This window comes from Anopheles funestus, chromosome 3RL, assembly GCF_943734845.2.
Source record: "Anopheles funestus chromosome 3RL, idAnoFuneDA-416_04, whole genome shotgun sequence".
Lineage (NCBI taxonomy): Eukaryota > Metazoa > Arthropoda > Insecta > Diptera > Culicidae > Anopheles > Anopheles funestus.
The window spans coordinates 12,894,657-12,908,404 of NC_064599.1; the positions used below are offsets into that span (position 1 = coordinate 12,894,657).

Sequence of the window (13,748 nt, forward strand, 5' to 3'; positions counted from 1 at the left end):
CGAATTTTAAACACTTTGCGCCTAGAATTGCGCTGAAGAAAACAAAAACCCTCCCTGGGGTGAAACGAGCCCAGGCAGTTTCGTTTTATTTCCGTAGTTTTCAAGTGAAACATTGCGTCAATGGTGCCGCCGGCTGTGAAAGGCTCCATTTTGTTTGGGTAGTACCAAATTTAGGCGTTTCTTACGTTTTATAACAAGCATCACTAAATCGTTTGTCGCCTGAAGTTAATTCGATCATGGAGTGACAAGTGGCAAGTATTTCCGGTGGATTTGTGTTTTTTTCCGCCTCCCGGTTTTTACTAAAACAAAACACCCGATCAAATTTTCGGCATTGGAAATAATAGAAAGGAAAAGTGCACCTGTCAAACTAGTGTAGCTGACCACTCGAAACGAATAGTTAATATTCGCATTTTAACGTATTATGCAAGCATTGCTAGCGGTTTGCCCCTTCGGCGATACAAAACGTGGCGCAGTTTGAATGAATGATTGATATGCTTCTGAATTGGTAGCATTGTTTTTTGTTGTTGTTGTTGTTTTCCTTTCGGCAATACATAACACGCGTAAGTGGTTATGGACGAAAATGAAACGTGCAGCATTTGAATTATTTTAACTCACCATACCACCAGCGGTATAATGTGTGCGGCGCTTTCTGTCCGTCGGCGGACGGTCGATGAACTGTCCGGAATGGTGGGTTTTTAGTTTCGTCCAACTGTTTATGGACGTTGAATTTAGTACGCACAAGTGCCATTACTCATATTTAATTTTATTTTAACGCAAAGTACAGGAAAAAAAATACAACACTATTTCAACCTTTCATTTCGCGGGTTCGTCGCTGTTTCGCGCACACACACTGTGAGTCTTTTGTTGTTAAATTACTCTATAGCAGCTTCGTGATGAAGCGTTGCCTCCGTATTTTGCTGGAATAGATGATAATTTTAAACACACTTACAGTTTCACACTCTCAACTAGCAGCCGAAAAGAAAACCGGTCCTTTCGTTAAAGCCAAGTGGAGAAAATGTGCTTGTTCGTTTAGTTCTTTTCTTTGCTGGCCCAACCTCTCTCAATCTTCTTCGCAAACTGTTCGAAACCGTCAATGGAGGGTGAGGCCCAAGCAGCAATCTCACGTTGCGAGAAAACGACAAACAGATCCAACAAAACGACATTCCAACCATGGGGGCACCCCTCGAGCGTAGCCACCAAACAAGCGATCGAACAACGCTTTTGATGACATACGCGCCAACGGAATGGGAAGCGAAATGCAAATCAAAACATCGGCCCAACCACAGCAAAGCTGCGAGTGAATGCCACGTATTCCACGTGTGGTCGTTCGTGTCGATTAGGTTCATCGGGTGAGGAATTCGTGGCTTTACCTTCATTAGAATCTTCCTGTAGATTAAACTGACTTTGACCATGGGAGAAATTGCTAATCATCAATTTTGTTAAGCTTCAGATTAGCTTTTTATAATCCTCTGTGAGAATAAAAACGTACCCTTTCACATAAATTATGTTATTGTGTATGTGTGGGATAACTTTCAAACAAAAAAAAGCGCGCCAGCACGACGGTAGCTCAAATCATGACAAACAAATTAGTCCCTGTCCAGTTCGGAAAGGTTCCTTTTGCCGGCCTGCACAATGCATGCACTAGGGTGAAGTTCTCCCCTCCCCAAAAAAAACACACTAATAACAACGTAAAACAAATGTGACTGTTTTAAACCGACCCACTTTCCGTTTGAGGTCATTTGCTTGTCCATCAGCACAAGCTACAAAAGCAGTTCCTTTTTCTGTGCTTGCATGCATAAAACATTGCTACATAGAAATGCTTTCCGCTGAGGTTTTGTGCACCGAAAATGGGCTCTCGCGTGGTCATGAATGACCTTACTGGACGCTGCGTGCGAATCAAACGCGTAGTGAGCTCATGTTTATTGATAAAACTTTCACCGAACGGCCGGGGGTGTAAAGTTTTGGTTCGGTGTTGTTTTTGTTTCCACCCAGGCAAAACTCAGGTGTGGTGTTCGCATGAGTTTTCCTCCCATGCGTATAGCAATGAAGAACTGTTATACTAGACGTGGTGGGCGGAGTGGATTTGGACGTCGGACGGTGTATTTTTCTTTAAAGAAAGAAAGATGAACAAAAGGATGTACGCTGAATGACGATGCGCCGAAGGAAAATGAAACTTCTGGTGAAAATGAAACTTTTCGTTTACCGGCCACAAATTTTCGGACACACTTTTCGGCCGATCGATTCGGAACGGAAGCGACCTCGAACGCGTTGGAGTGTTGTTGTGATGAATGATGAAGATGATGCTCACGGTAAAGATGGGCACAGCAAGGAATGGAAATAAAATTAAAAGCAATAACAAAAAACAACACGAAACCATTCTCCCCGCCAGCCTTCCCCACGGCGGGAAGGTGGGTTAATTACCCCAATGGCGAAAACATGAACAATGTGTACGGACAAACGCACGCCGTGTCTAAACGGAAACCGGTCCCTGTTCGATCGAGATGGAAGCTTCATTTGACGAATCGATCAGATGTATGATTTTTAGGGTGTGCGCTTTAGGAAGAGCAAGTAGCCAAGAAACAACATAACGGACGAGTCCGATTGGAATGGACCGTTTTTCCTGCCATCGTTACGGCCACGCTGGGCACTTTCACTCGACCATTGGTCCATACATAGCCACACGCACACACATGAGAGACACAGTTTCTCTTTTCATCTTCACTCACAAGGGTTGGAACACACTCGCACAGTTTGGAGAGAGCGTTTATCCATCCTTTCATTCCCGCCGGTTGGACAGACGAATGATCAATTAATCGACAAAAAAGAAAAACAATCGCTTCATCGCTCGGTGTCCAGGATGGAGTTTCTCTAGACACCGTTGCCGCGATGCAGAAAGCGAGAGTGAACCATTCCCTCCACGGTGTCCCGTGAAGATGAAGGATGGATAAGACGCTACCCGAAATATGCTACCAAAAACCGGAAAGTCTGCTTGCCAATAGCGGGCTCGGACATCGGTTGGACTTCGGTTTCCGCATGTTTCCAGCAAGCAAACTGGTATGCCACGTCGAACAACGTTGCGACCACACAGACCAGGTTCGATGACTGACGAATTCCTGCATGTCCATCATACGTCCAGCCTTGGTGCAGTTGAATAACTGCATTGCAATGGTACTGGTGTTTGTATAACACAAGTCAACATGAGTTTCATTTTTGATCCACGAGATACGGGAGTGGCTGTTTTGATGGCAAAATTAATATTTACAAATACCTTTCCTTAAAACGGCGATCTTGCCGTCGAGATCTCACACGAGAAAAATCCTCCTCAAAAAACAGTACGCAAACAGTGGAACATAAAAAAAAACTCTTTGCATCGAGGTTTCGGGAAGGAACCATTTTCCATCAGCCCATCTCATCAGCTCAAATGTGTGTTACGAGAGCTTTCACACCTCAGCACTCCATTCCAGCGCTTCGCGCACAGGAGATAATCTCCGGCCGGACGACGCCCGATTTTCCCGCTACACCGCGATTGTGTTGCGGTGTGGTCGATCGGTTTGCTGTGCGAAACGCGATCACTTCACACGCGACGCCACCACGCTCTAACCTGATTTCTGTTGCAATTAAGCGCAAAAGATGGTTCCGAACCGAACACCGCTCCACCTCCCCGCGGTGCCCAGACCAGCATGTGTGGGTCCATTTGTTTGTTATCTTTCTTCTCACTCGATGTTCCCTCCACGCGAGTTCCTCCAATTGAGTTCAACTACTCGTACTCCTTAGTCTACTCCCTTCAGCACTACCACACGCGTCGTTTTGCTTCCATTCCCTGTTTCGCCTTCATTATTAATCTTATTTGGTAATCGGAACGCGTCCCAGTGCAACGGACTGCTGGGACGGGGGAAAATAATTTACTGTTTGCATTTTCTCTGGCCGGCATCTTTCCGGCTTCAAAAAAAAAAAAAAAAAAAACAAAACCTTCACAGTGTGTTGCATTTTGAGATGCAATGATTGAGGTTTGGCTGTGGTTTGATGTAGTCTTGTTGGACAACATGCTTACCCGAAACAGGTGATCGTAGCCTATCGATAAGATACATTTTACGATCGAATGGAGGACAAATTGGGCACGAAATTGGGGAACCTTTGGAAGTGGAAGAAATGGGTGAGAAGCTTTCTCTGTCCAATATTATGCTTTTGCGTATGCTAAGATAATTTACATCGTTGAGTAACTGTCAATGTTTGGTCGTTTGGAATTTCAAACATTGACTGACATACTTCCTGGAGATCTCCCAAAACTGATAAAAAAGAGGAAATTGTGCACCAAAAACCAAAACCGGTGATCGTACGGAGTCCATGATGACTTGGAAACTGTTCCAACCAATTTCCAAACAAGTTTATCCAAACCGCTTTATTTTCGTCTATTTTCCAGATCTCTGGCTACGAACTTAATTTTACGTTTCTCACAAACTTCAATCGGTCGTCACTAATGTCTTGCTTTTTCATTTTCCATTTTCCATCCATCACAGGCTCACCTTGGAATATCAACATAATGTCGTCACCAGGGCTTACGGCTCTCGGTGAGTCCACGCGCTTAGTGCCGGCGAATTTGCCGGCGGTTTTTGAGGTACTGCCGCCCCCGGGCGCCTCGATCCGAGGCAGCGACTGTGTGGCGACCGTGCTGTCACCGAGCAAGACGAAAGTGTCCGCCCGCGTAACGCACGAGTCCGCCAACGGTGCGCTGCGCATCGAGTTTGTCCCGTCGGAGGTCGGCACGCATATCGTCGAAGCATCGATCGGTGGTACCACGCTCGTCGGTGGTCCGCTCATTGCAAAGGTGTACGATTCGAGCCTGATCCAGGTGACGGACGTGAATGGTGGCGTCGTCGGTCAACCGTGCCAGTTCCGTGTGGATGCCAGCGCGGCCGGTGAAGGTCAGCTCGAGATTTCGATCAATGAAGGTGAGGTGCCGAACCATGTGCAGGTTGTTGGTGGTGGCCGCTGTCTGGTATCGTTCACACCGGAGCAAGCCAAACCGCATCTGATCGATATCAAGTTTAACGGCGAAACGGTGATCGGATGTCCGTTCGTGTGTTCCGTCGCTGATACGAGCCGAGTACTGCTGAACCTTACGAATCTCGAGCTGATCCCGGTAAATAGACCCGCATCCTTTCACATCACCGTGAGCGGAGGTGGTGCGGCCGAGTTGGCCGTTAGTGTGCGTGGCCCACAAGGGGAACTTCCGGTCCGTGTAACCGGTGACATTCATGCTGGCTTCACGGCCGAATTTACGCCGAACCATGTTGGCGCACACACCATCAATGTGGAGTACAACGGATACCCGGTGCAGGGTACACCGTTCGTGGCGAAATCGTACGACGCCACCAAGGTGGCGGTGGGATCCGTGTCCAAGGGCACGGTAGGCCGGCCGGTGCAATTCACCGTTGACGCCGGTGACGCAGGCGAAGGTAATCTGGAGATTACGATCTCCGCCAAGGGTCATAACATTCCCACGCAGGTGCATCCACAAGGAAACGCCAAGTGAGTATTCGATTCCCCCAGCCGATCAAGACGATCGTGGCATAGTGCAAACATTCTAATGTGACTCAATATTTTCTTTCTGTGACGTTACAGATTCGCCGTCTCGTTCGTACCGGCAGAACCGTGCGAACACATCATCAACGTGTCGTTCAACAAAATGCTTGTTCCCGGCTGTCCGATCACGGTCATTATCAACGGTGGTACGACCGGACCGCAGGTTTCGCTCGGTGGTCCGGGCCCACTGCACATGCCCAACTCACTGGTCATCAACCACGCCGGAGGCCGCCTGGAGGACATCGAAGTGAACGTCGAAGGTAGGTGGTGGCCACCCGTCGCCGGACCAGTAGATACTAGCGTAGTGTTTGTGTAACATGGTTAGCGTGTTTAAGCATCAGTTTGTACACAATCTCTATTAATCGTTCCGTTTTTTTTAATTTACAATTTGCGAGCATCCTTTTTTTTTGTTAGCACCCTAAGAATTTATTTGTAGTCCGCGTGACACTATCTACACGCACACACATTTTGTTTTCTATCTTTTTTGTTGTTCGCGCGTGAGTTTGTATGTATTTGAAGTTTTAAGGGGGTAGTACACTCTAGCGGCTTGAAAAAACGGTAACTTTTGAATTTTTTTTATAGAAAGATAACTGCAGAGGTAGCATCAAAATGGATTATATTGGAATATTCTAAGATTGTTTGACAATCTTCAATGGCAGATTTTTTTACCTTCATGGGTAACTGATTTAACTACAAAATTAGGTGGCAATTTTTGTGCAATTTCAATAAATAAATCCTATAATCGCACGTAGAATGTTTCGAGTATACTAAAAAACTAAAAATTACAATTTTTTCAAAATGTCACATTTTTAAACGTAAAAATGGACACATCTGCTCGTACCGAAGATCAATTTTAAAGGTTACGATTACAGAAAAAATGTGTCAAATAAAACAGAAAGATTTAATTGAGCCAACTCCTAGACAGAAAGCTGCCAACAAATTAATTGAATCGTTTTTAAGTTATGATGTCCTCCAACTTTGAAAACATGAAATCGAGCATAATCGCGTCAGAAGTTTTGAGTACTCGCTCGAAGCGTTCTACCACTGATACAGCCTTTTACTTTGGAAGGGAGTGTCTTGTGAACTTCAAGTAAAGTTACCGATTGTAGCCACTTGAAGATACTTTGTTGAGCAAAAAACATAAAACCTTTTTCAAATCATGCAGATTGTACTATCCCCCTTAAGCTTATCTTTTCGATTCGTAATCCGTAGCTCGTACCACATTGAACGTTGATATCGTTGTTAGTTGTTCTTTCTAGATTTGTTTAAATTTTCTTTATTCTATCGACCACCTTGTCCATCTACTTCATATTTTCCTTCATCTGTTCTCACCTACAACCCGGGGTGCAAGAAGTATTCAAACAATGTCGTTAGATGCGGGAAATGAGCATAACTCTCTATCTCTCTCTCTCTGTTTGTCTATCTCAAACACACTTTTCCTTCTAGCTAGTTTTTCGTGTTATTTGTTGTTGTTTTGTTAAAAAAAAGCTCCTTTCCAAATTCACACGCGACTCATTGCCCTTCCCACACTAATGAACGCGCAATTGTGGAATAAACAAAAACAAAAACAAAACAAAAAAAAAATAGGTCCATCGGTAGCACTTCACCCATTTAGGATTGGCTATAGCTAAATCGTGTGCACAGTGCGATAGGACGATGCGAAGTAGAAATTCAGGTCGGCAGAAAGGAACCAAAAAAAAAACCGCGCTATGACCGAAAGCGTAGTCTTCCACTATGTTTCATGGTCGATCAGGAAAGGTTGTGCTATTCGGCACAAAAAAATAAGACAGTCGATAATATTCACTTAAATATTATATAAATTAAGGAAATTAATTCCCAAAAAACAAACAGATTATTGTGGTTGAAGCAAATCGTGTAAACTGTCCTGGAAAACAAGATACAAAATTCAAACTTCAAAACCACGTCAACCACAATGTCTGTGCGTCAAACCGCGTAACAAGCGGTCTCGTTTGTTCCATACACAATACAAATGACTTTGTTTTTCCTGTTCTCCCCATACACTTCTCTAGCGCTGTAAATGAATCGTTTTAATCTGACCAGGGGTCTTCACCTCTTTTTTTGTTTTACATGTACATTCCAGGGCGCCGTAGACTTTTGTACTAGAATACCCCTCTTTGATTGATTGATTCATTGTCACTGATCGTAACGAGTTTCCACGCGAGTCCGTTACGTTTTTTTTCTTTTTTTTGTTAAACATTAGTTTTGCGATTATATTTACCACCGTCGTTGTGGTTTTCATATAAATATTTTCTTTAGATATTTTAATATTTCCCTTTTTGCATCACAAATCAAGACGTTTGGGGAAAACAAAAACCCGATGAAGCATCTCTGTCTCTCTGTTTCCCGCGAAATACGACAGACAGGCCATCAGCGACACACGCCTTTCGCTGGGATTGTTTGTCTTTGCCATCGTGATGTACCATCGTTAAGTTTATCCGAGGCCTTGCACGGTTTGCAGTACTCGTAATCATTCGCGAACAGCGAACGCATGTAGTAGCAATAATACATTAATCCAAGCATTTCAAGAACAGATTTCTAACGAAGCCTCCTCTACATATCGCTCGGTGTACATTAACGTTAATCGTTCAGTTATAAGCATATTAATATTCTCGATGCATCTAAATCAATTAACTATTTAAGGGCATGTTAACCATTCATTAGGGAGGCGCTCATCAGGAGTGCGCAAAGCTTGCATAGTCTGTACGGAAATGTACCAACAGCGTGGAAAATTCGCACCGCTCTGTGTTGCTTTTTGTAACATTATCACACTAAACCGTATTTATTCTCTCACATACACCAACGATCGTACACCAACACCACGTTTTGCTAACACTATCGATTGTAATTTCGCCGTCCCTGTTACCCCCTATATTTCACTGGTTTTGTGTTTATTTGGATGGGTAAAATAAAAACAAATATGACTAATAAATTCAATCTCCTCCATTACTGCATGACTGCGCTTGTATGAGTATTGTTTTGGCTTAGTTGTCCCTGTAGAAATTACTCGCATTTTCCCCTATTAGTAGTCCTGTAATCCTGTTCTTGATCCCCGCAACGTGGTTGGGTTCGTGGTTGGGTAACAACAATAAAAAAAGTACATCCTCCATTAAACAAACCCCCTGAACCGTAGCCATATTTGTGCGATATTTGTCGCTCTCTGTTCCTCCCTTTTTTTTGTTTTTTGTTTTGACTCGTATAATTTATCAAAAAAATCACACAAAATCAAAACGAATCGTTCCGACACTCCAGGCCCCTCCGGTCATTCGGTACCGGCGCAGGTCTTACAGACGGCCGATGGTGTGTTTAAGGCCGAGTTTGTGCCACGCGTTGTTGGCGAACATCGGGTCAGCGTTACCGTCGAGGGACAACCGACCGTTGGCAGTCCGTACTCAGCGAAGGTAAGTAATAAGGCCGGATTTCGCGTTCCCGCTGGTACTGAATTCCATCCCAAGGTCATATCGATCAAGCGAAAGATAGGAATTTTACTAAAGGTGTGATCAGATTGCTATGGGTTAGTGGGGACGATCATACGTCGAACGATCGGTTGTGGAATGTGTTCGAGAAGGATTGAATGCAAGGTGTGAGAATTCGAAAGGAAGAGGCACGGTCTGTTCCATAATTCATAAACATGTGCTTGATTGGTTTCACGAAATTAATTCCTGGATAATTCATCGCTAGAATCGACAGTCCGTGAGAGTTCGCGTTATGTCCAATAGATCACTACTTGAGTGAGTTGAGCGATCACAAATGTGTGCGAGACTCTGGAGAATTGGCTCATGAGCTCTTTTTCGGATGATCAACTTGTTTTTTTTTTTTATATAACATAGCTTATAAAGGGCTCTTACTTGCAAAATATTTACCTACCAACAAACAACAACAAAGTCTCCCCCCAAAAAATTGGGTTTCGTAAGTTTAATTTGAATGTTTGCGCCATCCTCACCCGCGTGATCTCATGCAACGCATGACTTGTTGCTTGTTTACTCGAAAAATTAATTTAAATGGATGTGTTTTGTGAATCTCCCCCCTGAATGATATAATCATACACTTTATAAGCGAAACACAAATAGATCATCACTGTTGGGTTGCAAAGTCCATTTGCCGGCTGGCTGCATATGTCATACGATGCAAGACAGTGGCCGGAATGTTTGCCTCGGAACGTGCTCTTATTAGGAAGCGATGAATTTGCAGCTGAACTGGAGAAACTGTTTTTCTCCACGAATTGTAGTTACGCATCAAAATTTAAACATATCGTCCAGCGTAAAGCTATCTTTTGTTTTCTTGCATGTTCATTGCACTTGAACCTACTCAGCTCCAAAATGTGTGTGCAAGAAAAACAACTTGGCTCAGCTATTTGGACACGCTCGGAAAGGTTTGAGAAAAGAAAAGTGACTATTAAAAATCTACTACAACTCCAACAGCAAGTGACTGTGTGCGGTGTAGCTTGACGAATGGGTAATTAAAAATAACATACACACATATTTAATGCCCCTTTTGCCACTACCGAGTGGAGGATGCGTTGGATGATGTGTTCTTGTCGCGTTTCGAAACCTTTTTTGGAACAGTTTCAATGGAGAGCTGAAAGTTTTAGCTAGATTAGTTTACACTCCCACACATGGATCTACTATTTTCAATTAAGCATGTGAGTAAGGGCAAATGTTTGAACTGTGCGTCTAGAAGGTCACGCATACTCAAACTCCACAAGATCACTAGAAATTACCAGAGCAAGATAAAACTTGGGCTCTCTCGAATAGACACGTGTTAGTAGCGGAAGCGCATTAACATTTAGAAACTAATTTTTGTGCAGGCGTGTAAGACACACCAGCAGCGAAGAGTTATGTGCTGTGCGCTATAATTACCGTTAATTATTAACTTTATTCGCGTCTGTTGCAACAACTACGTATTCGTACCGATACAGTGGGCAAACATTGGGAGTTGTTTTTTTTCCAAAGCAGAAAGCGGGTTTAAATACTTTAGCTCTCCAACACATACACAGCTATCTAACGCTGTTCGAGCTGACACAGCTGGACACGGCTTCCTTAGTCATTCCGATCACGTCTCAACGATAGGAAGGGGCTGACAAACCTCTCCCAAAGAAACTCTCCGAAGAACCCGCATATACTAACCCCGGTTTCCATTGCCATTCCATCTGTCTACACTTTCGGAACACACAACACCATCATGCTGCGGCAGGTTTACGATGTTACGGCGATCAAGGTAAAGAACGTTAACAATGGTACTGTCGGGAAGCCGGTCGTCTTCTTGGGTAAGTACGGTGTTAAAGTCACCTACGAGCCTACGGGTGCGGCACAAAAATCTAATAGAATCTTTCTTACCTTTTGTTTTCATGGTTGACGGAACTGCATCGCGATCGTACAGTGGAAACATCACAGGCCGGACCGGGCAATCTGGAGGTGACAGTCAATGGTGGCCGCGTACCAACGTCCGCCCAGGCACAGGGTCAACACACTTACGCGATCAGTTTCACGCCCCGCGAGGCACAGAACCATACGGTTGAGCTGCGGTTCAATGGGCAGGACGTGCCGGGCAGTCCGTTCACCTGTAAGGTAAGCTATCCCATTTCACCGTGACCGGAACGGGCAAGAACCGGCCATTGCCAAGTCGGTACGTTACGCTTTGGGGATGGGTCGTCGATGGGAGGTTTTAATCGACACACGATGATCGATTCGAACGTTGAGCGGTGAGAAGCGGGGAGATTTGGGCGAGCTGAGGTTGAATCGATCGTACGGTTTAAAGTGTGTCGATGCAAGTATTTCACCCCGGCTGTAGCATGACTATGAAGTTCAGAATGTTGAGGAGTTCCACGTTGGCAGTTGCATTTGTTACGGTGATCAGTGCGAGCGATGTGTCGAACGGGCGTTAGACGAATCGGTTGGTCTAGGCGATGTTGTCGGATAAGGTTCCTACATCGGGGAAAAGTATGAAGATAGTTCCTCTTTTTTTCGAGGGAAAAACTTGTACTTTGAATGAAGATCACCATTTCCACGAATTATTTTACTAACTGTTCTCTCTTCCGTTTTAGGTATCACCAGCAGCACGCATCGTTAATAGCGATCTTACCGATAAGGTCAGCGTAGGACACATGTTTGACTTTGTCGTCGAGTCCGACATTGCACCGGTGGTGGAAGTGCTCGGTCCAGCCCGTCGTCCCGTCCGGGCAGACATTGTCCCGGCAGCTCCAACCGGTTACCGGGTGAAGTTCGAACCGGTCGAGGTGGGTGACCATTCCGTGGAGGTGCGTTTACCGGGCAGTGGCCACGTGGAAGGTAGTCCCTTCCTGCTGAAGGCTTACTCCGCCGAGAAGGTCGTCGTCACGGACATACGGCCCGGAGTGGTGGGCAAAAGCGTTAGCTTCGGCATTAACGCCAGCCAGGCGGGTGCGGGAAATTTGGAAATTATTGTTGCCGTCGGTGGTAAGAACGTACCGAACTTTGTGCAATCGGAAGGCAATGCACGGTTCAAGGTGAACTTTAAGCCAACGGAAGCAGCTACCCATTCGCTGTCGGTGCGCTTTAATGGCTTCCCGGTGCCGGGGTCACCGTTCGCTTGTCACGTTACCCACGCGCCCGTATCACTCTCGAAAGCCATCGCGACTGGTGAGTGTCTCCGGCAGGCACCGGTCAAGAGTGCGAGCGTTTTCGAGCTGGAAGGATTCGATGGCATCGATCCGCAGGTGCTGATCACTTCACCGTCCGGTGACACGGTAACGTCGCGCGTCAACTACCAGGACGACATCCATCTGGTCACGTTCGTGCCGACGTCCGTCGGTCGGCATCTGATCAGCGTTACGGCAAACGATCAGCACATCAACGGTTCACCGTTCTCCTGCAACGTGTTCGATGTGTCCCGGGTGTCGATTAGTGGACTCGATCCACGCAACACGATGGCATCGTTGGGCGTTCCGCTTACGTTTAGTGTGGATGCGGCCGGAGCCGGTGAAGGAACGCTGGAACTGGTCGTTTCCACCGCAACAAGCACGGTGAAGGCCGAGGTAACTGCTTGTGCGCGCGGTTTGTACGATGTGACGTTCATACCGCAGAGCTGCGAACCACACTTTGTCAACATCACGTTCAACGATCTGCCCGTCGATGGTAGTCCGTTCCGGTGCGAGGTACAGCAGAACACCCAGCACGTACAGGTCGGCAACACGACCCTGATCGAGCTGATGACCGAAGATCAGACGGTGGAAATATTCGATCCCGAGAACAAGCTCGTACCCTTCACGCTTTCGCGTAAGGCAGCGGAGTTTAAGGCGGCCAAGATTGGACAGTACGTGGTGCGGTACATTGATCAGGAGACGCGCAACTTCATCGCTGCCCGTACGATCAACGTGTTCGATCCATCGATGGTGAAGATTGTGGAGGTCGGTGAAGCGTACTGTCACAAACCAGCCTCACTGGTCGTGTCGACGAATGAGGCCGGTCAGGGTACGCTCACGTCGATGGTACGTTGCGGAGGGTTGGAAGTACCACACTCAATCCGTGGCACGGCTAACAGCGGTGTGTGGGAAATTGTTTATCATCCGACACGTGTCGCACCACACAAGATCATGATCCTGTACAATCAGGTACCGATATCGAACAAAGCCATCGAAATTAATGTTCTTGCACCGGCGATGAGCAAAGAGGTGAGTGAGTTCTCATGAAGGTGATAAGGAGCAAATAGGTAACACCTGTCGGTTATATTTTATTTGCAGATCACTGTGAACGGATTGGGACTGTATCAGGCACGAGTGGGAAAGACAACATCGTTCGCAATAGACACCGTTGGACATCCGGCACGTGAGTTTGATGTGGTTGTGTCGGGTCCGGGCGGTCAGGCACTGCCCGTACGCTGCTACCAGACCAAGGGTGGCCATCTGCAGGCAGAGTTCACCGTACAGAAAGTTGGTCAATGTTTGATTGGTAAGCGATGGCTACGAAAAAGGTGCGAGAATTCAAGACTAAATTTGCCTCAATTTGCCTTTCAGATGTCCTCCACCAATCGAAACCATTGATGGGCAGTCCGTACACATGTGAATCGTACGATCCGACGAAGATTCAGCTGCAGAAAGTACCGAAGATGAACCTGTCCGCTAACTCGCCGATCTCGTGGATTGGTAAGATGCAATATACGAGGAATATGAT

The 13,748-nt window shown here is 45.9% G+C and overlaps 1 protein-coding gene across 4 annotated transcripts in view; it reads left to right on the plus strand.

Moving 5' to 3' along the window:
- LOC125771415 (filamin-C) overlaps positions 1-13,748 on the plus strand; it is a 37,288-nt gene that overhangs the window by 21,218 nt on the left and 2,322 nt on the right. For 3 of the 4 annotated variants that reach the window (XM_049442000.1, XM_049442002.1, XM_049442003.1), the window contains 8 exons: positions 4,518-5,529; positions 5,623-5,843; positions 8,854-9,002; positions 10,795-10,867; positions 10,981-11,168; positions 11,645-13,249; positions 13,319-13,526; positions 13,592-13,720. In XM_049442000.1, the coding sequence (XP_049297957.1) occupies positions 4,518-5,529; positions 5,623-5,843; positions 8,854-9,002; positions 10,795-10,867; positions 10,981-11,168; positions 11,645-13,249; positions 13,319-13,526; positions 13,592-13,720 (3,585 nt within the window). Of the gene's footprint in view, positions 1-4,517; positions 5,530-5,622; positions 5,844-7,684; positions 9,003-10,794; positions 10,868-10,980; positions 11,169-11,644; positions 13,250-13,318; positions 13,527-13,591; positions 13,721-13,748 lie in introns of those variants that run through there. The other variant, XM_049442004.1, reaches the window with a different exon arrangement.